The sequence below is a fragment of the Dromaius novaehollandiae genome, chromosome 26, assembly GCF_036370855.1.
Source record: "Dromaius novaehollandiae isolate bDroNov1 chromosome 26, bDroNov1.hap1, whole genome shotgun sequence".
NCBI classification, from domain to species: domain Eukaryota; kingdom Metazoa; phylum Chordata; class Aves; order Casuariiformes; family Dromaiidae; genus Dromaius; species Dromaius novaehollandiae.
In genome coordinates this window covers 6,494,454-6,515,549 of record NC_088123.1, presented here as the reverse complement: position 1 = coordinate 6,515,549, position 21,096 = coordinate 6,494,454, and the positions used below count along the sequence as shown (strand labels likewise).

General features: G+C 64.8%; 1 protein-coding gene across 5 annotated transcripts in view; it reads right to left on the bottom strand.

Moving 5' to 3' along the window:
• Positions 1-2,232: 2,232 nt before the first annotated feature.
• The window catches only part of PEBP4 (phosphatidylethanolamine binding protein 4), a 49,415-nt gene continuing 30,551 nt past the window's right edge, over positions 2,233-21,096 (bottom strand). For all 5 annotated transcript variants that reach the window (XM_064497779.1, XM_064497778.1, XM_064497780.1 and 2 more), the window contains 3 exons: positions 4,921-4,966; positions 4,711-4,827; positions 2,233-2,479 (listed from right to left, as the gene is read on the bottom strand). In XM_064497779.1, the coding sequence (XP_064353849.1) occupies positions 2,388-2,479; positions 4,711-4,827; positions 4,921-4,966 (255 nt within the window). In that variant the 3' untranslated portion in view covers positions 2,233-2,387. The remainder of the gene's footprint in view (positions 2,480-4,710; positions 4,828-4,920; positions 4,967-21,096) is intronic.

Below are 21,096 nucleotides of genomic sequence, written 5' to 3'. Positions count from 1 at the left end.
AGCCGATCCTGCTAATCCCTCCTTGTGCAAGCAGCTCCGACGCGGAGCTTGCTCCCGGCGAGCCGGGCCGTCGCGAGGCTGGACGCGGGACGCAGGGCGGCCGCACGCAGCCCCGTCCCCTAAACCAGCACCTCCCGCGCCGGCACCTTCCCGGCGATCCCGCGCCGGCATCCCTGGCACCGGGTCCGTGCCGGCCGTGCCGCCCCAGCGCAATCACAGCCGGGCGCTCGCGGGAAAGAGGAACTCGCGCCCGCTCTCCGCCGGGGAGAGCAGCCCACCCGGGAGCTGTTTGTTGAGATTTTTTCATTACAGTAATTATTTCAATAATCATTAAAAATAGGTAATTATTACCCTGCTGATTTAGGAATTGCGCTTAGCGCAGACTTCCTCTGGACTCTAGCCCAGTTTTGGAAAGAAACATCCCTCCCGCATGTGCTGCTGGGAGCTGCCGTCGGGTGCTTGAGGAGCACGATTTTCTTCCAAGCTCACTGCTACTATATATATATATGTTTTAAATCCCAAGTACCCCCTTTCTTTGGCTCTGCGGCTCTGCGGCGAGCGCCCCGCGGGCCGGAGGGGCCAGGGCAGAGCCGGGCGATGCCAGGGGGGCTGGGACGCCGCGTTTCTGGGAAGGCCCCGGTTGTTTTGCTCTCTTTTGTTTTCCTTTTTTTTTTTTTCCACCGAGAAGCTCCGAGTTACCGGCAGCCGGCAGCGCGCTGCAGCGCGGGGCGACCGCTTGTAAACCAGGCAGCGCAGCCACTTCCTCGCCCGGGGAAAGGCGAGGGGAGCTGCCCCGGGCTCTGCCCCGCGGCACGCGGGTCCCGGCACCGGCTGCACCCCTCGCCGGGTGCCCCGGGCTCAGGGGGTGCCGGAGCCCCCCGACCCCCCCGGAGCCGGTGCCGCCGCCGGGCACGCCGCTCCCGCACACCTCGCCGGGCACCTCAGCTCCCCCGGCTATTTTCTCATCCCCCCTCCCTGGACCTTCAGAAGAAAAAAAGCCACGACAGTGGAAAGTCGGGCTAACAAATACAAATAAAACTTCCTCTGGATGCTAAAAATGACACACGTAGACGGCGAAAAAAAATTATATCGGTGACAATAACACGGTGCGGAGCTATTTCAGTGCCGGGCTGTTCCATTGCAGCGCTCGGCGCTGAGGTTGTGGCTGTCGAAAACCAGCCACTTCCCCAGGGACGTGACGTATTTCCTTTCCATCACAAACTGATTTAGAAGCAAAACTTTCTACATTTAGGCAGCGAGAGGCTCAGCTTCTCTTTTCTCTCTCGCTCCGGCCGTGAGCGAATGGAAGGAGAGATAAAGGGGGTGGGACCAGCGCCCCGACGGCGCAGCGCTTCCTTCGATTTTTTTTCTTTCTAAATTATCAAAAAGTAACAAAAAAACCCACAATTAATATTTTCCACGCCGCGGAGGCCTGGGGAGCATCAAAGTGAGAGTTTGTGGTCACGGTCCGGGCAGGGCTGCGCGACGCGGCCGGAGGGGCGCGAGGGGGGGAGGCTGCGGCCGAGGCCGGGGGTCCCGGCGCCGGGGGGAGGCTCCTGCCCCGGCTCCCGCGCTGGCACCCGGCTCCGCCGCTCCTGGCACTGGGAAAACTGGGAGGATGGTAATAATTTCCTAGAAAGATAAACAGCCAATTCCACCCAAAGCGGCTCCAGGGGAGGATGACACGGCTGCAGGACGGCCACGCGCCGTGACCTTCCACCGCGCTCGCGGGCCAATTACACCCTCCGCCCGGGGTAAATATAAAAAAGAGAAGGAGAAATCCAACTTTAGCAGACTTCCATGACATGTCTAACTGTCACTTCCTCCGCTGCTAATTTTAGCCGGGTCGCAAACAGGGGAGCGTGTTTGTGTTGCTTTCCTGGGCTGCGGTATGTCACCGGCTTCCTTTTTTCGCTGCTCTGCTTCCCGCCGAGTCCTGCCGCGGGGCTGAGCGGCGGCCGGGAGGGAGGAGGCACACGGGCCGCGGCTGAGCCCGAGCCCGGCGCGAAGCCCTAATTAGGGAGGTTAATTAAAGGGGAGGCCCAGCTCGGCGGCCGGCAGGCAGAGCGGGGCCGGTCCCTGGCTTTCGCCTTGGTTTTGCTTTCCAAGAGGAGCCGGCGGCCGAGGGCAGGGGCTGGGCAGCGGCGGTTCCCACGCTGCCGCCCCGCGCGTGGCGCGAGGAAGACCCCGCGAGGCCGAGGGTCGGGACCCCCCCGGCGCACCAGCCTGCCGTGCTCCATCCACGCTTTATTCTGCAAGCAGCAGTGCGGCTGGGGAGGACGGGGACGGGGACGGGGCGGCCGGGGGTGCCCCCGCGGCGGGTGGCTCAGCGGGGGCCGGGCCGTGCGGCGCGGGGAGGGGGGCGGCGGGGCTCGCGGCCACCCCGGCTAATCGCCGTGGTGTTTCGTGAGGAACTGGGTCGACGCCACGGCGGAGCCGAGCCGAAACCGCTCCACGAAGCGCTCCAGGGACCAGGCACCTGCGGAGAGACGGAGAGAGGCAAAGGGGTGGCGGCGGTGGCGGCGGGAGCCCCCAGAGCCTTCCGGGGCTGCAGAGACCGGCCGGGAGCAGCGGGCCGGTCGCTGCAACGCGAGGGCTTTGCAGGCCGCCGGGGCCGGAGGAGCCGCGGTGGCGAACGCGGCGGCGGGGGAGCCCCGGCCCGGGGGCAGCCCGTCACCGCACGCCGCCTGCGAGCTGCCGCTTCTGCCCGCGGCGTCGCAGCCCACATCCTGCAGCGCCGGCGGCAGCGAGCGCCCGCCCGGGGATGCCGAGCACCCGCTGCCCGGCCGCGGGGACCCCCGGGGCGGCTCGCACCCCGTCGCCGGCCCGGCACGAGCGCGGCTCGCTCCCCCTGGCCCCCCGGCGCTTCCTGCCGACCTTTGGCGCCGACCGTCCCACAGCTTCCTTCGAGCCCACCCCGAGGTGCCTGGAAATCCCCGGCCGCCGAGCCGCTCCGCGGCGCTGGATTTCCCCCGGCTCCCCTCGCCTTCCCACGCCGCGGCGATGCTGCGCCCAGCCCCGGCGCCCGGGATGCTTCCCCCCGCTCCGGCGATGCTCGGAGCCGCGGGAAGACGCGGTGATGGTGCATCTGGCCGGCAGCCCGAGCATCCTCCTTCCCGGCGGGAGAGGGCAGGGACGCCGCTCTCCCTGCGGAGACGCGCGGGGACGCGTCCCCCGGCTTCCCCTGCGTTGCTAGCGGAGATTTTGGGGGGGGAAGCGCCGGCCGAACCGAGCCGAGGCACCAGCAGGCCCGAGGGCTCTGCCAGCCCGGCAGAGGGGCCGCGTCCTGCGCTGCAGACGGGGAAACTGAGGCAGGGAGGGCGCGGGGCTGCCCCGGCCCCCCGGCTCACAGCCACCCGGCCCCTGCGAGGCCGCTCTGCCGCCCGTGATTTATCTGCCTCGTCAGCGGGGCTGCCGCCGTGATGGGAGCCCTGATGCTTTTCTGCGAGATTAATGATGCCCCAGCGGAGGTAGGCGGGAGGCCTCGCGCGCTCGCTGGGGTTTGCTTTTTCTGTTTTTCCCCATTAAACGACACCCGGAGACTCCCACCCTGCAGACAGCCCCCGGCCGCCCAGGCAGCCCCCGGGGGCTCCTCCGGGGCCGGCTCAGAGGAATCCCATGGGAGAGCGCATCGGAGCGTGGGGCTGGCAGAGCCATGCCAGCAGCATCCGCGCCGCTCGCCCGCATCTGGAGCCGCCCGCCGCTCGTCCCGGCGCCGAGCCGCTCGGTTTCGCCGGACCGCCAAATTCCCCCGCACGCCAGGGAGTTTCCCGGCGCGGTGCCGCGGCCGGCGCAGGGACCCGGCAGCCCGAGTCGGGGCGAGAAGCGAGTGTTAATGCCTCGGGATTAGATGAGTTTGGGGTTTGACATTTTGCAGACCGCAAGCTGTTATCTCCCATCTAGCAAAAACACGAGCAGCGCTGCAGCCCGTCGGGCTCGGCAGGGGAGGGGAGCGAGCGCCGTGCTGCGCCGGGCTGCAAGGCACCGTGTGCCGGCACCATCCTGCTCGCGGGTCCCCGGAGCCATCCAAGCGCTGCCGAAGCAGAGAGGCGGCTTTCCTGGGAAGAGCCTCAGATTCCAGCGGGAATCCGGGGCACCGGGAGGGCTGAGCCGCCTGCGATTGCACAGCAAGAGAGCAAGCGATCCACCCCAAACACCTGCTGAGAAGGATCCTTTCTTTTTTCCTTTTTTTTCCTGATGAAAGGAGGTTTTTTGCTCAAGAACCACCCTAGGAAACCCCTCTCCCGCAGGCAGCGTGTTTCCTGCTGCAGAGTGCCCGGCACCGGCTCCGGGAGCGGCGGCAGCAGCCTGGGATGCTGTTTGCAACCTGGGCAGGGAGCGGGAGCCGCACCCGTTTATTTTTGCCATTTCACCGTCCCCCCTCGCTTTTCCATTTCCCACGGATTCGAACAATGCGCAAATATTTTGGGGAAAAAGCAGCCCGTCGGTACACGCAGGTCACGGTTTAGTGCCCTCTTCTGGAGGCTCCAGCCCCTCGGCGTCTGCGCGGAGCGGCTCGCATCGGCACGGCTGCTCCATCGCGCAGGGCGGCCCAGCCCGGCCCGCGTGGCCCCAGAGCGCCCGGCACGCGAGCAGCCGCGCCGCGGGAAGCCTCCTCCGACGGCGGGGACCCCCCCTCCGCGCAGCCCCGCCGCACCGGGCCGGATAGCCATGCGGGCAGCGGGACGCGGTGCCCCGGCGGCTCCTTACCCGGCGTGCGCTGCTCCTCGGCGCTCAGGGCCACGGCCTCGTGTGCCGGCTGCTCGTACAGGCGGAGCTGGTAGCGGTGGTACCCGCTGCGGGGCGGCGGCGCCGGGCGGACGTACTCTGCGGGACGGACACGGCCGCGGCTCAGCCCGTGGCAGGGACCGGCCGGGGATGCTCTGCCCCCGCATCCCGCGCGGCGCGGACCGCGCTCACCTGTCAGCACGCGGCCCTTGGGGGTGCCGGCCCTCAGATCGGTGCCCTGCAACGACAGAAACGGGGGTGAGGCGTCGTGGTCCCCGCACCGGCTGCCCCTGCTCGCACCCCGCCTGGAGCATCTCCCGCCGGGAGCATCTGCCGAGCATCCGCGCGGAGCTGCGTGGCGGCCGGTGGGAGATGCTGCGGGCGGGAGCATCCGCGGGGAAACGCGGCGCGGCAGAGCTCATCCGCGCGCCCGCGAAGCGCCTCGCCACCTTCGCAGCCAGAGCCAAAAGTATCCCGGTGACAGAGACGTGTTGACTAAGATGTTCAGTGCTGGCTAGCAGCTTCGTGTCCCTCGGTTTTGGGGGGGGATGAAGCTGTCGGGGGCAAAGCACCCCGGGGGCACCTCGGGGACACAGTGCATCGCCAGATGTCATCCCGGCCCTCCGAGGAACCATGCACCTCAGGCCAGATGTGAACACCCACTCCATCCAGATGTGCATGCCTGGCCCATCCAGATGGGCAAGCACCCCCGTCCAGGTGTGCAGACTCTCTGCATCCAGATGTGCCTGCCTGCTCCATCCGAATGGGACCAGGCAAGCCATCTAGATGTGCACACCTGCTCCATACAGATGTGCACGCCTGCTCCATAGAGATGGGACCACCTGCTCCATCTGGATGTGCTTTCCTGCACCATCCAGATGTGCACACCACCCATCCAGATGTGCCTGCCTGCTCCATCCAGATGGGACCACCTGCTCCGTGCGTATGTGCCCACCCGCACCATGCAGATGTGCATGCCAATTCCATCCAGATTCGCCCCCCTGCCACATCCAGATGTGCCCGCCTGCTCCATACAGATGTGCCCCAAGTGAAGGGGCGAGTGGGGCCAGGCTCCACCGCCGGGCCCGGCTCCCAGAGGCAGCTCGCGGCGGCCCGCGGCTCGAATCCTGGCCCAGCCCGGCCTCTCCTCGCCGCGCCGCGCACCGGGCCGGCTGCCAGCCACCCTTATTCCGGGCTGCGGCTTCAAAGGCCGGGAGCGCGGGCTCCTCCGCTCCGGGCAGGGCTGCTCCGCGCGGGAGCGGGCGACCTCGTTCTATTCCTGGCTTCGCCATGGGCTTATCGGGAGAGGCTGGGCCTCCTCCCTGTTTTCCTGCCTGCTGATGTGGGTTGCCGGCTGGCCCCGAGATGCAGTGGGTTCTCGCTAGCCCCGGGGATGGGAGAGTCAAAGGATAAAGCTCCTTTTAAGAGGAGAGAACAGGAAGAGGGCGGGAGGGAGAAAGTAGGGACACGTACTCCAAACCGTGCCTCTTTTCACAATAAACAGGTATTGTGGAGGCAAGGCAGCACACTCTGCTCCCAGTTGGCACAGGCCGCGCCGCGGGGAGGAGCTGGGCTGGGACGTGCGCCGTGCCGGAGCAGCATCTGCCCGGGGCAGGAGCCGGGCGGCGGGGCTAGCGGCTCCCCGGGGCGAAGGGGGACCTGCGCCCGGCTCTGCGGCGCTCACCGGCAGCTTTTCCTGGTGCAGGAGAAATGACTTGGGGGGAGGAATGAATCCCCCCTGTGCCATTGCCCCTTTGCTGCAGTGAGCGTTGCGCACAGGCGCAGGAGGATGAGCTGAAGAGGGCGATTCTTCCCCAGAGCTGGAGGAGCGCGTGCTCCGGGCAGGAGGTCCGGGCCGTCCGGTGTGCCCAGAGCTGGGGCAGCGGCGAGGGCAATACAGGAGCCCCCCACGCCGTGCCTGAGCCCCTCTAATAGCCCCAGCTGCCAGGCGGCCACGAGCATCCCTGCCCCGAGCATCCCTGTCCTGTGCATCCCTGCCCCGAGCATCCCTGTCCTGTGCATCCCTGCCCCGAGCATCCCTGCTCCGAGCATCCCCATCACGAGCATCCCTGCCCCGAGCATCCCCGCCCTGTGCATCCCTGCCTCGAGCATCCTTGCTCTGAGCATCCCTGCCCCGAGCATCCCCGCCGCGAGCTGCGTTAATGGACGCTGATGAGCCGCCACGTTTATTAATACCGTTTTATGAGACCACTAATAGTTCCTAATGACACCGTTTGCGCTCGTTTTTTGCTTTTCTTTCCCCTGCCGGGGAGGCGGTCTGGGACCTGGGACGAGAAATTCCCACCCTCCGGAGGGCGGAGGGGCTGGGAAGGGCCTGCGCGTGCGGCGCTGGGTCGGCACCGTGGCTGGGGGGCCACCGGCACCCGCCGAGGCCGGGACGAGCGGCCGCCTCTCCCCGCGGCGGGACCCCGCTGTCCCCCGGGGAAGTTTTCCGCCTGCTCCCAATCCCCTGCGCTGCAGGTAGCGGCGATCTCGGAGATTTCGAGGGCCGAGCTGCCCTTTCGCTGATTTTCCGATCACCGTCAGCTGGATCTCTGTGCCTGGAGGAGACTGTCAGACCCGACCATGCTAATTGTTTTCTGTGATAAATGTCACGTCTAATTACGCCAGCGCCGCTGTGCCACCGAATTAGACCTTGGCATGTCCACGTCTTGTTCTCTCCGTCAAAAAAAGGGTCGAAATTGAAAAATACACAGAGAGACAACGCGGTGTGGAAAAATCGCTATTCCGACAGATCGAATAGGCTTTTCACCCGGGAAGAGAAGACGGGCAGATGCGGGAGAGGGCGGCCAGGGGGGGCAGCTGCCCGCCCGCGGGGCTGGGTCCAGGCGGAGACCCTGCACCCCAGCACCCCGGCACCCGGCGAGCGTCCTGCTCCCGAAATTATCGCAGCGCCGCATTCCCAGGGCCGGGAATGACTGAAGGCAGGAGATGATGGGAAGGGATCGGCCCGGTGTATCGGTGGCAAAGGCGATTTGGAAAGAGCTTGCAGGGCCAGCGTCGGCCCCTGCTGCTCCGAGGGGCTGGGGGGCTGGGGGGCACTGGCCCCGGGGCTTTAGCATTGCTGGGACCAGCTGCGTCTGCCCTGCCTTGTTTCTAGCTTGCTACAAATGCGGAAGGCTACCATAAAAGTATATTAAAAAATAAATATCGGGCACAGCCATAATTTAAATTAATGTTTGTCTGCTACGCCCTAATGCCCCAGGGAAGGACATGCTGTAGGGTTATTAACTAAGCAAAATAAACATAAATCACCTGGGTGCTTGGCGCTTTGCAAAATTCTTAATCCGGGAGCATGAAAGCAGCAGAGACAAAACGCTGCACTTAATAACCCAAACTGCTCAGAGCTGCACGCTGCAGAGAGCAGAGGGCTCGCAGCCCCCTTCGCCAGGCTCCTCCGCTGCTCCCGAGAGGCAGCGGCCAGCGTTTTGGGAGCCAAAACATCCCATTTCCAAAGAGGGAGGTGCTGCTGGGTGGATTTGACAGATACCTGCCCGGCTGGGGCGTTTCTGACAGCCCCGCAATTTGCCTATCTGCATCTCGCCGGAGCTATCTAGGTGACGGGTCCGAGCCGGCGGCGGAGGCTGTTGTGACACCGCCGCGGTTTTGAAATTGCAGCCCGAAAAGTCCTGTTGGAAAAGGCAGGGGTTCGAACGGCCGCGCGGCCGCACAGGCGGGCGAGGGGCAGCTCCTCGGGGCGCTTTCGGCGATGCCGGGAGCCGAGGCGAGCGGGAGCGATCCCGCGGTCCCACGACGCTGCTGCGCGGCCGGAGGGACCGCGCCGAAACCCACGCAATTCCTGCAGATTTCTGCCGCAAAACTGAAAGTTTCCCACACCCTCCTCCCCGCTCTCTTGCTACACTCGCTTCTCCGGGTCCCTGGCAGGTAAGTGTCAGGGCTCACTTAAGCAAGAAAATTGCACCAGTTCAATAAAAGGATGATTTAAACCTGACTAATTGGCAATGGAAACAGCCGCACATGCCCTGATTGCGGCTTGCACCAGCGCTGCTCCGGTTTCACTTGCTTTGGCCGGGAACCGGAGCGCGCACGGGAGCGGGGTGCGCGGGGGGGTAACCCAGATCCCACGCCGCGCGTCCGGGCGCGCCCAGAGACCCTTCGGCCGGCGTCGCAATCGCTGCCCGGGCGGCGACACCCCGTTCCCAAGCCTGTGGGCCTCTGTTGTAAAGCGGGATGATAAACGATGAACGCAATCGCTCATAACAATGAGGATGTTGATAGCAACCCCAGGGGCGTGTTAGGGAGCCGAGGGGATGCTGGGCTCCGCGGCCGCCCGGGGTTTATATCCGCGCGGTGTTGCAACGTGACGGAGCTGGATCCCCGGTGAGTCACCCTGACCCGCCGACCCGGTGCTGCCCCGGTGCCAGCGCCCCGCAAACACCCCGTCCCCCCGTCGGGGCGGCAGAAATGCCACGGGGCCGCGATGCCCGCAAAGCCCTCCCCGAGGGAAAACCCAGGGAAAGGCACAGTGCGACGAGGAGGGAGAGGCTCAAGCCACGAGCAAAGGCCCCGGGTGCCAGCGTGGGGCACGAGCCCGAGGGGGTCAGAGGGCAGGGCAGGACCAGAAAGGGCTTTTCCACCCCGGTCTCTGCAGCTCTCGCAGGGGAAAGCTCGTTTGCTCGGCATGCGTGTGGCTTTAAGATTAGCTTGCTTTTCCAGCAGCAGATTTCCGGAGGATTCTTGGAGAAACACCAAATTTCGCTTAATTCGGGCATTTAAAGGACCGCAGCCCCATTCTGCGCGCACGGGAGCGGAGCTGGACCGACGCGGCCGCGGGGACGTGCGCAGGGAGCACTCGGCCTGCCCGGCCTTCGGGGAGGGCAGCACGCGCTTCACCGCCTGCAAAGCTCCTTCCCGGCGCTGCCGCCGTCCAGACCACAGCGAGCGGCAATAAATGCGAGTGCGGGGCAGGGGGGCCTGCACCCCGCCCTTGCATCGGCAAAGGGGTGCAAGCAGTGGCGTTGCAGCCCGCGACGTGCTGCACGTGGCTCCGAGGCGCTGCGAGCGCCGTCGCAAGGTGCCCCGGGAGTGGCAGGGTGCAAGGGGGGACGCCAGCTCCCGCCGGGGCCGGCTCTCCTCCGAGCGGCACGAGCTGCCCCCGAAGGGGCCCCGCCACGGGAAAAGGCTGCCCTCGGCTCCCCGCCGGGCTTCGCGCGTGCTGGACCCGCAAGGTGCCGCGTCCCGAGCGAGAGGGGTTAACGGAGCGGCGGGCGGGCGGCTGCCGCCCCGTCATCCATCCGCCCGGCGGGCGCTCGGCGGCACCTCCCGCCGCGGACTTCCCTTTTTCCCATAAAAGTCCGCCGGAACCGGGCTCCCGCGGGGCGCTGCGGCGCTCCCGGGGCCAAGCCGCCCTCGCCGGGGCACGCCGGGGCCGCAAGCGCCCGCGGAGGCGGGATGGGCTCAGCCGGCCGGAGCATCCCGCCGGGGAAGGGCGCGTTTCCCCTCTCCGGGGGGGCCGGGAGCCCCAAAACCCCCAGGTTTGGGGCTGCTCTGCACGAAGCAGCCCTGCGCAGCGCCCGGAGGCTTCCCGTGGCTTCCCACTGGCCCCGAGCGGGGATTTCGCCTCCGAGCGAGCGGCGAGGGGGATCCGTGCCGGCTGCAGCCGGACGAGATGTCCCCGCGCATCTGCGGCTTGCGTCACGGGCGTCTTGCAACCCAGAAAGCCGAATTTTCACATCGGCGGTGCACGCGCTCGCTCCCGCACACACGCACACACACACACACACGCGCGCGCACACGCACGGTAATTAACTTAATAGCTTTCTTGCAGAATTGCCCCGCGAGTGATGCTCAACATATTCAAGTGTTGACAAGACGGCGCTGAACCCGCCGCCCACGCGCCGGCAAGCCGGGCTCGGCGCGCAGACACACCTTCGCCGGCCGAACCTCCCAGCGAAGCCGCGCTCCGGCTGGGAAACGCCGGGATCTGCGTGCCGTGCCGACGGGCTTCGCCCCGCCGAGGCGCGTAACCCTTCGGCTGCCGGCAGCGGCCCCCGAGACCCTTCCCGCTGCGAGTGCCAGCGGGAGCCGTGCAAGGTGCCGGCGGGGAATGTGCAAGAGGGGAAAACGCATTTATGAACAGCTCGGACAGGGCTCGCTGCAACTCCGGGTGTCGGAGCGGCATCAGCCCGGCGGGGCGGTTAGCCGGGGACTGGCCCGGGGGGCCCTAAAATAAGTGATTGACTTTATCGGGGAAGGTATTAACCGCTCACACACTTGCTGTGTGGCAGGACGCTGCAGGGACGTCGGCACTGGTCCCTGCGCTTGGTCCGGCTCCCCGCGGGAAGCGTTTGGGCCATTAATGCAGAAAACAGCACGAGGGTCCCAGTGCCGGGGGCATCATCAGATGCCCCCCCCAGCACCGCAGCCGTGCTCGGCTGCTTCCCCGGCACTCGGCCAAGCAGGTCGTGGGAAGGAAAAATCCCGCCGATTGCTGGAAGCGGGATTCATGGGGAAACCTGTCTGCACGGAGCTGTTTTGTAAGAGGCGGCAGGCAGCTGCGACTCGGGGTGGGATCTTGAGTCAGGTTCGTTGCCTAAGAAAGGGTGGTCTCGGGCGCCGGTTTCGCCGGGTTGGGCAAGCGCTGTGCCGGCAGCCGCGACCCGCGTTGCACGAGGCGTCACCGCCGCGCTCACGGGCTCCGAAACCGCCAGCGCCCGGTTACGCTGCAGACAGGGCCGCGGCTCCGGCCGCCAGCCTCCCCGGCTGCATCCTCCCCCGGCACGGCCCGTCGGCTGGAAACGCTTCGGCCCTTCCGAGCGTGTCGGGGGGAAAGGAGGGGGCTGGCGGGGAGCCGCGGCGGCGGGTCGGGGCAGCGCGGCGGCTGGCGCTCCTCTTCAAGGAGCTGCAAAGGCAGCTGCAAAAGGGGCTGCAGGGATTTGCAAAGGCCGAGCAAAGGGACCAGCATCTGGCCCTGGGTTTGCCATAACCATAAAGCCACCCGATTTTAGGGACCGCTGTGACGACTCTCCTTGCCCGGCTGCTGGACGCGTTTGGCCACTTGGGCTTGGGGGAGCTTTGCAGACCCGGGCGGTTTGCAGAGGTTTCGACACGGTGCGGTGCTCCCTGCCAAGTGGGATCGCGGCCGGGCCGGCGCGGCTGCGCTGACGCAACGGGCGCAGGTGGGGACGGCGGGTGGGCGAGGGGGGCCCGGGGGCCTCCGGCAGCGCGCTCGGCCGTGCCAGCTCCGGCGGGGGCAACACCTGCTGCTTTGCAACGCAAAGGCTTGCTCCGCGCAGCTCCGTTCCCACCATCTCCACCTCCGCCGGGTTCACGTCGGTGCCCTTTGCACGGGCAAAGCTGCTCCCAAAAAGCGCAGCACAAAACCACGCTCTCCCCCCGCCGGCGCAGAGATGGGACCCGACCGACCAGCACCGCCCCTGGGTGCAGCACGGGAGGGCCCGGCCGCATCCGGACGGTGCAAAGAGCCGGGACCCCCAGGGAGCATGAAAACATCAGTTCACACCGCAAAATAAAGGCTCAATCTGCTGGATGCCTCCTGCCTCCAGCGCCCGCGGACCACCCTTCCCCTGCCCGGCTCGGAGGCCGCCTGGGCGCTTCCCACTCCTTCGGGACCGAGGGCAGCAAAATAGGTTGTTGTTCGTGCTGGCGATGGTGATTATTACTAATAACTCGGCTAGTCCGTGCTCCAGTTTCCTCAGCGCTCTGGCGCGGCGCCACCGAGGCCCAGTGATTTAGTGCAACTTAATTATTCCTGGCGTTTCATCACCTCTTGTTTTTGATGTCTGTGTCTCTGTCAGCGCCTCACCTTCGTGACTAAGAGAGCCGGGGAGCTGCTGGAGAGGGGAGAGAAAGGGGAAAAAACCCCAATCCGGAGGGTGGGGAGCTGCTGGCTTGGGAGCCAGCTGGGCAGCGCGGCAGGGCGGCCCGCGGGGACGCTCGGAGCGGCCGTGCTGGGGTGCACGGGGCTGTGCACGGGGGGTTGTGCACGGGGGGTTGTGCACAGGGGGTTTGCAGGGGGGTTGTGCACGGGGGGTTTGCGGGGGGATGGTGCACAGGGGGTTGTGCATGGGGGATTTGCAGGGAGGATGGTGCATGGGGAGGTCTTCCATTTTTTCACACTGAAAAAACACATTGCAAAAATTCCCAAGTTAAATGGATCCTTTTGTGTGCTTTTTTTTCCCTTTGCTTGGATTATTTGCCCCTCACAGCAAATATTTTGCATTTTTGACCTCCCCTTTTTCTTCTTCACAGCCCACTCCCGAGAGCTGGAAGCCAAAGCTGCTATTTCTCAGCCCGGCGCACGCTCGGGCCCGGCTCGCCCCGCGCCGGCAGAGGCGGCCCGCACACCGGTGACAGCCGGAGCTGCTTATCGGTGGTGAGAAGGGAGTGCCGGAGCTAACTTAGGTAGCTCTTTGCTGGGTAAAACCACTATGTTAAGCTAAGCTCTGTTTTAAATAGTAATACTTGGTTTTCCTATAGTATTTTCCAGCCATTCATTTTGAAGCATGTTGGAAAAGTGGGTGGGTGTCAGTAACCACATTTTATAGGTGCAGAAAAGCTTGTTCAGCATGTTCAGTCACTAAACCGGAGTCGGTCCTGGGATTAAACCCCGATCCGCCTGCCTGGGGGCCCGGCAGCCTCCCCAGCTGCGGGTGTGGATGCCGGCGGTGCCCGGATCCGGCCGCATTCCCGCAGCCCGGCACAGTGCCGTGCCCGCTGCCCCCGCGGGATACCCTTCACGGCGGCGAGGTCCTCGCGGCTCGGCACGGGCCCTGCGAGCGGCTCAGCCAAGGGATGCACCAGGGCGCGGGGCCGGGATGCGGGGTGGGACACAGGGCCGGGATGCGGGACTGGGATACAGGGCAGGGATGCGGGCCCAGGATGCAGGACTGGGATGCGGGACTAGGATAGGGGGCTAGGATGCAAGGCAGGGATGCGGAGCTGGGATGTAGGACCAGGACACAGGGCTGGGACGCGGGGCGGGGATGCAGGTTAGGAATGCAGTACCAGCACGTAGGGCTGGGATGCAGGACAAGGATCCAGGACTGGGATGAAGGGCTGAGATGCAGGACTGGAATATGGGACCAGGACATGGGGCTGGGAAGCAGGGCTGGGATGGAGGGTAGGGATGCAGGACAAGGATACAAGGCCAAGATGCAGGACCAGGATGAAGGGCCGGGATGCAGGACCAGGATGCAGGACCAGGATGCAGGACCGGGATGCAGGCTGGGATATGGAGCTGGGATGCAGGGCCAGGATGCAGGACTAGGATGCAGGACCGGGATGCAGGCTGGGATATGGGGCTGGGATGCAGGACTAGGATGCAGGACCAGGATGCAGGCTAGCATGTGGGGCTGGGATGTGCGGCTGGGATGCAGGGCTGGGATGCAGGACCAGGATACAGGCTAGGATGTGGGGCTGGGATGCAGGACTAGGATGCAGGACCAGGATACAGGCTAGGATGTGGGGCTGGGATGTGGGGCTGGGATGTGGGGCTGGGATATGTGGCTGGGATGCAGGACTAGGATGCAGGACCAGGATGCAGGCTAGCATGTGGGGCTGGGATGTGCGGCTGGGATGTGTGGCTGGGATGCAGGACCAGGATACAGGCTAGGATGTGGGGCTGGGATGCAGGACCAGGATGCAGGACCAGGATATGGGCTGGGATGCAGGACCAGGATGCAGGAGCAGGATATGGGCTGGGATGCAGGACCAGGATGTGTGGCTGGGATGCAGGACCAGGATGTGTGGCTGGGATGCAGGACCAGGATGCAGGACCAGGATATGGGCTGGGATGCAGGACCAGGATGTGTGGCTGGGATGCAGGACCAGGATGTGTGGCTGGGATGCAGGACCAGGATGCAGGACCAGGATGTGGGCTGGGATGCAGGACCAGGATGTGGACCAGGATGCAGGACCAGGACAGCCGCACCAGTGAGCAGAGGGCCTGGGGGGCGGCGGGGCGGCTCAGCGGGCGTCCCTGGCAGAGCGCAGGGTGCTCCTCGGGGCAGCCCGGCTCGGCGGCGGTTTGGCAGCGCCGGGGCCGGAGGGGCTGGCCGGGCCGCCCGCAAACACACCCCGGCAGCGGGGAAACCCAGCCTCCGCTCCCTCCCCGCTCCTGCGCGGGCCAAGCGCCGGCGCAAGCCAGCAAACCGGGGTGCGGGGACGACGGAGGCATGAATTTTCATTAAAGGGTGGGGGGGGAGAAGTATTTCCAGTATTTCCCTCTGTGTCTTTGGCCTGGCGCAGCCCTTCTGCTCACTGCTCTGTTTATACATGATAGACAACTAATTAACATCCAAGCCTCTTGAAAGGTCTTTTCAGAGGTAATGTACTGACAGAGGATGTCAGTAAGGAGCAGTGATTTGTCTAAGCAGTGATCACATTGTTTCAGACTGAATGAGGTGAATATTAAACTGCTTTAAATGCACTCTTCATAAAGCACTAATTACATACTCCCGGGGGAGTACGGGCAAGGAATACTAAACAGCAGAAAAGTCAACAGAGTTCTTTTTATAGTATGTTGCTGGGTTCTGTGTTTTTCTGTCTTTCTTTCTCTCGCGCGCTCTCTCTCGCGCTCACTCTCTCTCTCTCCTTTTTACAGTAAAATCACAGCACGCTGAAGAATACACATTTATAGCACAATGGTTCACATCTAATTATATGGCAATCATTAGTTTTAACCTGGGTGTATTATATTTTCTTTGATATATTGTGCCCCCCGGCATCTCTTTGCATAGAATACTTCCAACGGCATTTTCTTCCCTCCCTTGAAAAAATGTGCTTTTCTCCATCATTAGCATTTGCTTATTTTTTTTCTCCTTCCCTAAACAAAAATCTTAAATTGGCAGGAATAAAAGGGGCAAGGCGGGGAGGAGGAGAAATCCGTTTAATCAGAATAAGGCTCTGTTGCCTCCCTCCTGGAGCCGTGCACTTTGCGATTGCCTAGGTAACTCCGCCGGGCTTTCGGAGGGAGCGGGAGAGGCGGACCGGGCCATTAATGAATTCCTGCGGATGCTGCCCGGTTCCTGCCTGGTGCATCCCGGAGGGACGACCGTGCTCCCCGCGCTGCCGGTCGCTTCAGCAGCACGGCGCGGGGGCCAGCGAGGGAAGCGCGGTCCAAGTCCTCCCCGGGTGCAGACCGGGGGCACCGGGAGCGGGACGCGGCTGCCGGGATGCCGGCCCGGCGTGGGGGGCCCATCCCCGCCGCGAGCATCCCCCCAGGCCTGGCGCGGCCGAGGCAGCGCCGGGAGAGCCGGGCGCAGCGCTGCCGCCCTTCGAGGTGCAAACTTCCTTGGAAAGGGAGAGTCACGCAGCCCTCAGATTTCTTTTTTTTCCCTTCCCTTTAAAGAACATGAAAGAATCTGATAATTACTTCTATCTACCACCCAACTGTACTAATTACCAACCTATTTCTTCACAGTATGACAGACACAGGCTCTCCAAAACACATAGAGATAAATTAGCACTAATTGGTTTTCCTCTGGCTGTTTGAATTAGTATTTAAAGCTCCAATTACAAAGCAGAATAATTACTATTAATGTCCTGTCGCAGTACAAAAGGCAGATATCTCGCGAACACGTCCAGGTGTATTATTACACTGATTACAGAATATTTAACCTGGCTCGTTAAGACAAAGACGCCGGGGAAACTTTAAAAAAACAAGAAAGGGGGGAAAACCCCCCCGCTGGCTGTGGGTCCCTGCGGGAGAGGCCGCCCGGGACGGGGGCTCGGCCGCTCGGGGGGAGCCGCAGGGAGCGAGCGGGAGCGGGGGGGAAAAAAGGAGAAAAGAGCAGTTCTGCGGGAAACAAAAGAGCATTTTGCGGGAGGGGAGGGGAGCTGCAGAGGTCCTGCCGCGGCCCCTTCCCGGCGTTTCACTGCCACTAAATCGAGCGACTCGGGGGGATGCAAATAGCTGCTGTGGCCGGGAAGGCTCCGGAGCAGCAAAGCTCCCCCTGCCTCCCGCTCACCTTCTCTTCATCCTCCTCCTCCTCAAGGCCCGGGCGGTGCCGGGGCCCTGGAGAGGAGCCTCCGCCATCCCTCCCTTGGCCAAGGGGATGAAGGGAGGGAAACCCTGAGCGCTGGGCACAAACTCCCCGATGCAAGCCCTGAGCGTTGGGCACAAACTCCCCGATGCAAGCCCTGAGCGTTGGGCACAAACTCCCTGCTGCAAGCCCCGAGTGTCGGGCATGAGCGCCCCGATGCAAGCCCTGAGCATCGGGCACGAACTCTCTGCTGCAAGCCCTGAGCGTGGGGCACGACTCCCCGATGCAGGCCCTGAGCATTGGGCACAAACTCCTCAATGCAAGCCCTGAGCGTTGGGCATGAATTCCATGATGCAAGCCCCGAGCGTGGGGCACAATCTCCCCAATGCAAGCCCCGAGCGTGGGGCACAATCTCCCCAGTGCAAGCCCCAAGCGTGGGGCCCGACTCCCCGCCGGGAGCCCCGAGGGCCGGGCAGCGCTCGGCGCGCAGGCGCTGCATCCCGCGGGCGCAGGCAGCCTCCATCGCCCCGTGCGTCCCGGCACTGCCCTCTGCTGCCGCCGGTCCTGCCGCCGGGGCAGAGCAGCCCGGGGCCCCGCCGCTGCCGGGTGCGGGCCGTGGGTGCGCGGCGCGGGGGGAGGCCAGCAGGGATTTCTTTTTAAGCGATCAGGTGGGTGGCGTGCGGGGATGCCAGCTGGCGATGGGCTCTATTTCTACTGACAAGGCTTTACCCCGTAGGTGTGAGGAATTCCAATTAAATATTCAGCCTATTTGTCTGTGTGTGGGAGCGGGTTTGCTGTGCGGGAGGAAAGCCTCGCGCTCGGCGCCGGAGCTACCCATTAGGAGAGAAATTAGCTCAGTTCATCAAGGGAAGCCAGCGGAGGGTTTTCCTCGCTCCCCCACCTCGCTTCCGCTCGGCAGCTCCGGGGAGCGAGCCGCGGGGCTCCGCAGAGCGGCTTTTCCCCCCAAAAAGGGGGGGTCTGGCGGTGCAGGGATGCCCCAGGAGAGGCCGGGCAGCCCCCAGCATCCCTGCACATCACATCCCCGTGCATCGCATCCCTGTGCATTGCATCCCCGCGCACCGCATCCCCGCGTACCACATCCCTGTGCATCGCATCCCTGTGCATCGCATCCCTGCGCATTGCATCCCCTCGCACCGCATCCCCGCGCACCGCATCCCTGTGCATCGCATCCCCGTGCATCGCATCCCCGCCGCGGCGCCGGGTCGGGGGGCAGCAGCCCATGCACGGCTAATTGCTCTTGCATTTACCGGCGCGCTCCTCGCCGAGTCATTTGCGACGTGTTAATTAATCGGCTGCCACCCGAGGCCGTCACGCGGCGATGATCTTTCCGCGGCGGCGGCGGTGCCCTGCTGCCCCTCGCGCTGCATCGACTCAACGCGCTCCGGCCCGGGCGGTGCTCGGCGTCCGCGAGCCGGGTCGATGGCATCGAGCAGCCGCCTCGCGCAGGGAAAGGCCGCCGGGGCCGCGTCTCGGGGGGCCGGTGACGGCCGCGGGGTCCCTGCGCCCACGCGCCCCAGTCTTGGTGCAGAAAAGGCATTTTTGGTGCCGCGTTCCAGCTCCTTGAGCTGGGGCAGGTGGGAGCCGGGGCCGCACTAACCAAACTGCTCCAATCTGGCCTCGTTTGGGGCCGACTTCAGTTCCAGAGAGAACCAGCAGAAAAACTCCCAACGGGGAAGCAGCAGCCCATCGCATCCTTCGCACGTTGTTTGCCCTTTTGAAACCACTCTCCGTTTCACAGCACTCACGTTTGAAACAGAACCCAAAGCAACCGTAAAAAAGGAAAAAAAAGAAGTTTTTCAGGAAAGCGGCAGCCCGTGCCCCCCGCCCGGCGCCTCCTCCAACCTCGCCGACCCCAGCGAGGCGATTGCGGCTCCCTGGGATGCTCCAGCCCCGGCACCGCGCGGGGCTTGGCATTAAAACACGAGGGGCTCTGGGGCGCCAGGTACGGGAGTGCCAACCCCCCCGGACCGTCCCAGCAGGGCCAAGCGCGGCTCTGCAGCGGCATCGTGGCCCTGCCGCCTGCACCGGCACCGTTTTGCCCCTTTTTTGGCACGGGGAGGGCTGCAAGCGGTGCACGGGCTGGGCCGGGCTTGCACGGAGGCAGCAGCCGCTGGCCGGCGCGGGGGGTCCCTTCCCCTCTGCTGGGGCATCCCGGCCGCTCCGAGCCCCCGACTCCCAGGCTTTGCCAGCGCTTTTCCCGGTGCAACCACCTGCAGGTTTGGAAATTATTTTTTCCCCCTCTTCCTTGCCTCCTTTTAAAGCCCGGAGCCAGCAGCTCCATAGCAACGCGGGGCGGCCGCAGCGCGCTGCCACGGCCCCCCCGGGGGCACGAGGAGCCCCGCGCGGGGAGGCGGCGGCGGAGGAGGGAAGCCTGGGCTCCGCGCCGTGACGAAGCGCAGACACCGCGCGCCGGGGCGGGCAGCGGCAGGGCTTTCCTCCAGCCCGCGCTGCCTCGGCGTTCCCTTTTTTGGGAGAGCCGCAGCTCCCTGCCGGAGCTTCCCGGGGGAAGCTGGGAGAATCCTGGGCGGTTCGCAGGCGCGATGCCCGCGTGGCCCTGCTCCCTTCTCAGCCAGAAACCAGATTGCTGAGTTTTTTAGGAGCCCGGCAAGGTGCATTTGTGCCGTCGGGAGATGCCCGGCTTCCCGCGCCGTCGCGGCGTGCTCGGAGCCACCGCTGCACGCACGAGGCTTTTGCAATTCCCCTTCGGAGCGGCCTCGCTGCCGAAACCCTGCTGCAAGCCCCCAGCGACCCGCCGGAGCCGCACGGGCGGGATGCACCCGGCACCCGCGCCGGTGGGATGCAGCCGTCCTGCAAGGCCCCGACCAAAAGCCAAACCGCCCCGGGGGGCAGCCGGGGGGAGCGGGGCCGCGGCGGCCGCTCGACGCCGGGGCTTTAGCGGGAGCGCCGGGGCCGCGGGCGGCAGGATGTGCCGTCCCTCCCCTGCACTTCCCAGCGCGCTTTACATAACTTGGGCTGCTTAGTCACAGCTCCGACTCTTTTTTCTCTTTCTCTTTTTTTTTTTTTTGGAGCGATTTTCTCCGCCGCATCAGCGTGCGAGTCATTTCGGCGAAGGGAAGTCCCTTCCTTTCTTCCGTTCCCTTGGCAACGCGGCAGATTTGCCTTCCCAATGATTCACGGCCGGGTGCTGTAGGAGTTCCCTCCTCCGGCTCCGGCACCGGCACCGGCATCGGCACCGGCATCAGCACTGCTCGCTCCTGCACGGCCACCGGACCCGCCGCGTTTCCCACCCGCTCCGCTCGGTCCGGGTGCCCGGTGCATCCGAGCCAGGAAGCGGAACCAGCCCCAAAGACCTCCGTGCCGTTTGGGCGCGTTTCACCTGATTTATTCTCTCCTCGTTAGAGGAGCTAATTAGCAAACCACCGTTTAAATAAACAGCAGCAAGCGTGTTTGTAACCTCCGCGTTACTGAGTTGTGACGAATTATTAGCCCTTGCATGTTAAACGGAACAGAAGCAGCTGGGAAACCGTAGAGCCGAGCGGCGCCAAGACGGTGCCTGCCGCGGAGGCAGACGGGGCCGGAGCCGTCCCGCACGCGCCGGCCGCTCGGACGGGGAAAGGGGAAGAAAGGGCTTATTTGCAAGCGCCGAATCCAGCCCCGAGGACGGGGTGAGAGCCGAGCGCGGCCGGAGCAGCCGCCGCAGTCGTCTCTCGTCACGGATCCTTGGCAGTATAATGATGATGGTCGTCAAGCGCACGTCGGCGCAGGGCCTGTCACCCCGGCGCTCTGCGGAGCACCGCGGAGGGGAGAGGAGGAGAGGAGAGGAGAAGAGGGGAGAGGAGAAGAGGGGAGGAGGAGAGGGGAGAGGAGGGGAGGGGAGGAGAGGAGGGGAGAGGAGGAGAGGGGAGAGGAGGGGAGGGGAGGAGAAGAGGGGAGAGGAGAGGAGGGGAGGGGAGGGAGCACCGCTCTGCCCCGTTGCCCCCGCGCCTCGGGGTGGAAGCGCTGAGAAGGGCAGTGGCTGCTGGGCTCGTGCCTGGCCTGCGCTCGTCTCCCCCCCGCCCCGTGTGCTGCCCCTTCCCGCGGCATCGCACCTTCCTTCCAGGAGCATCTCGGGAAGGAAAGGATGGAGCATCCTGGAAAGGGAAGGGATGGGATGGAATGGAGCATCCCGGGAAGGAAAGGGAAGAGATGGAGCATCCCGGGAAGGGATGGGATGGAGCATCCCAGGAAGGGAAGGGATGGAGCATCCTGGGAAAGGAAAGGATGGAGCATCCTGGAAAGGGAAGGGATGGGATGGAATGGAGCATCCCGGGAAGGGAAGGGAAGAGATGGAGCATCCCGGGAAAGGATGGGATGGAGCATCCCAGGAAGGGAAGGGATGGAGCATCCCGGGAAAGGAAAG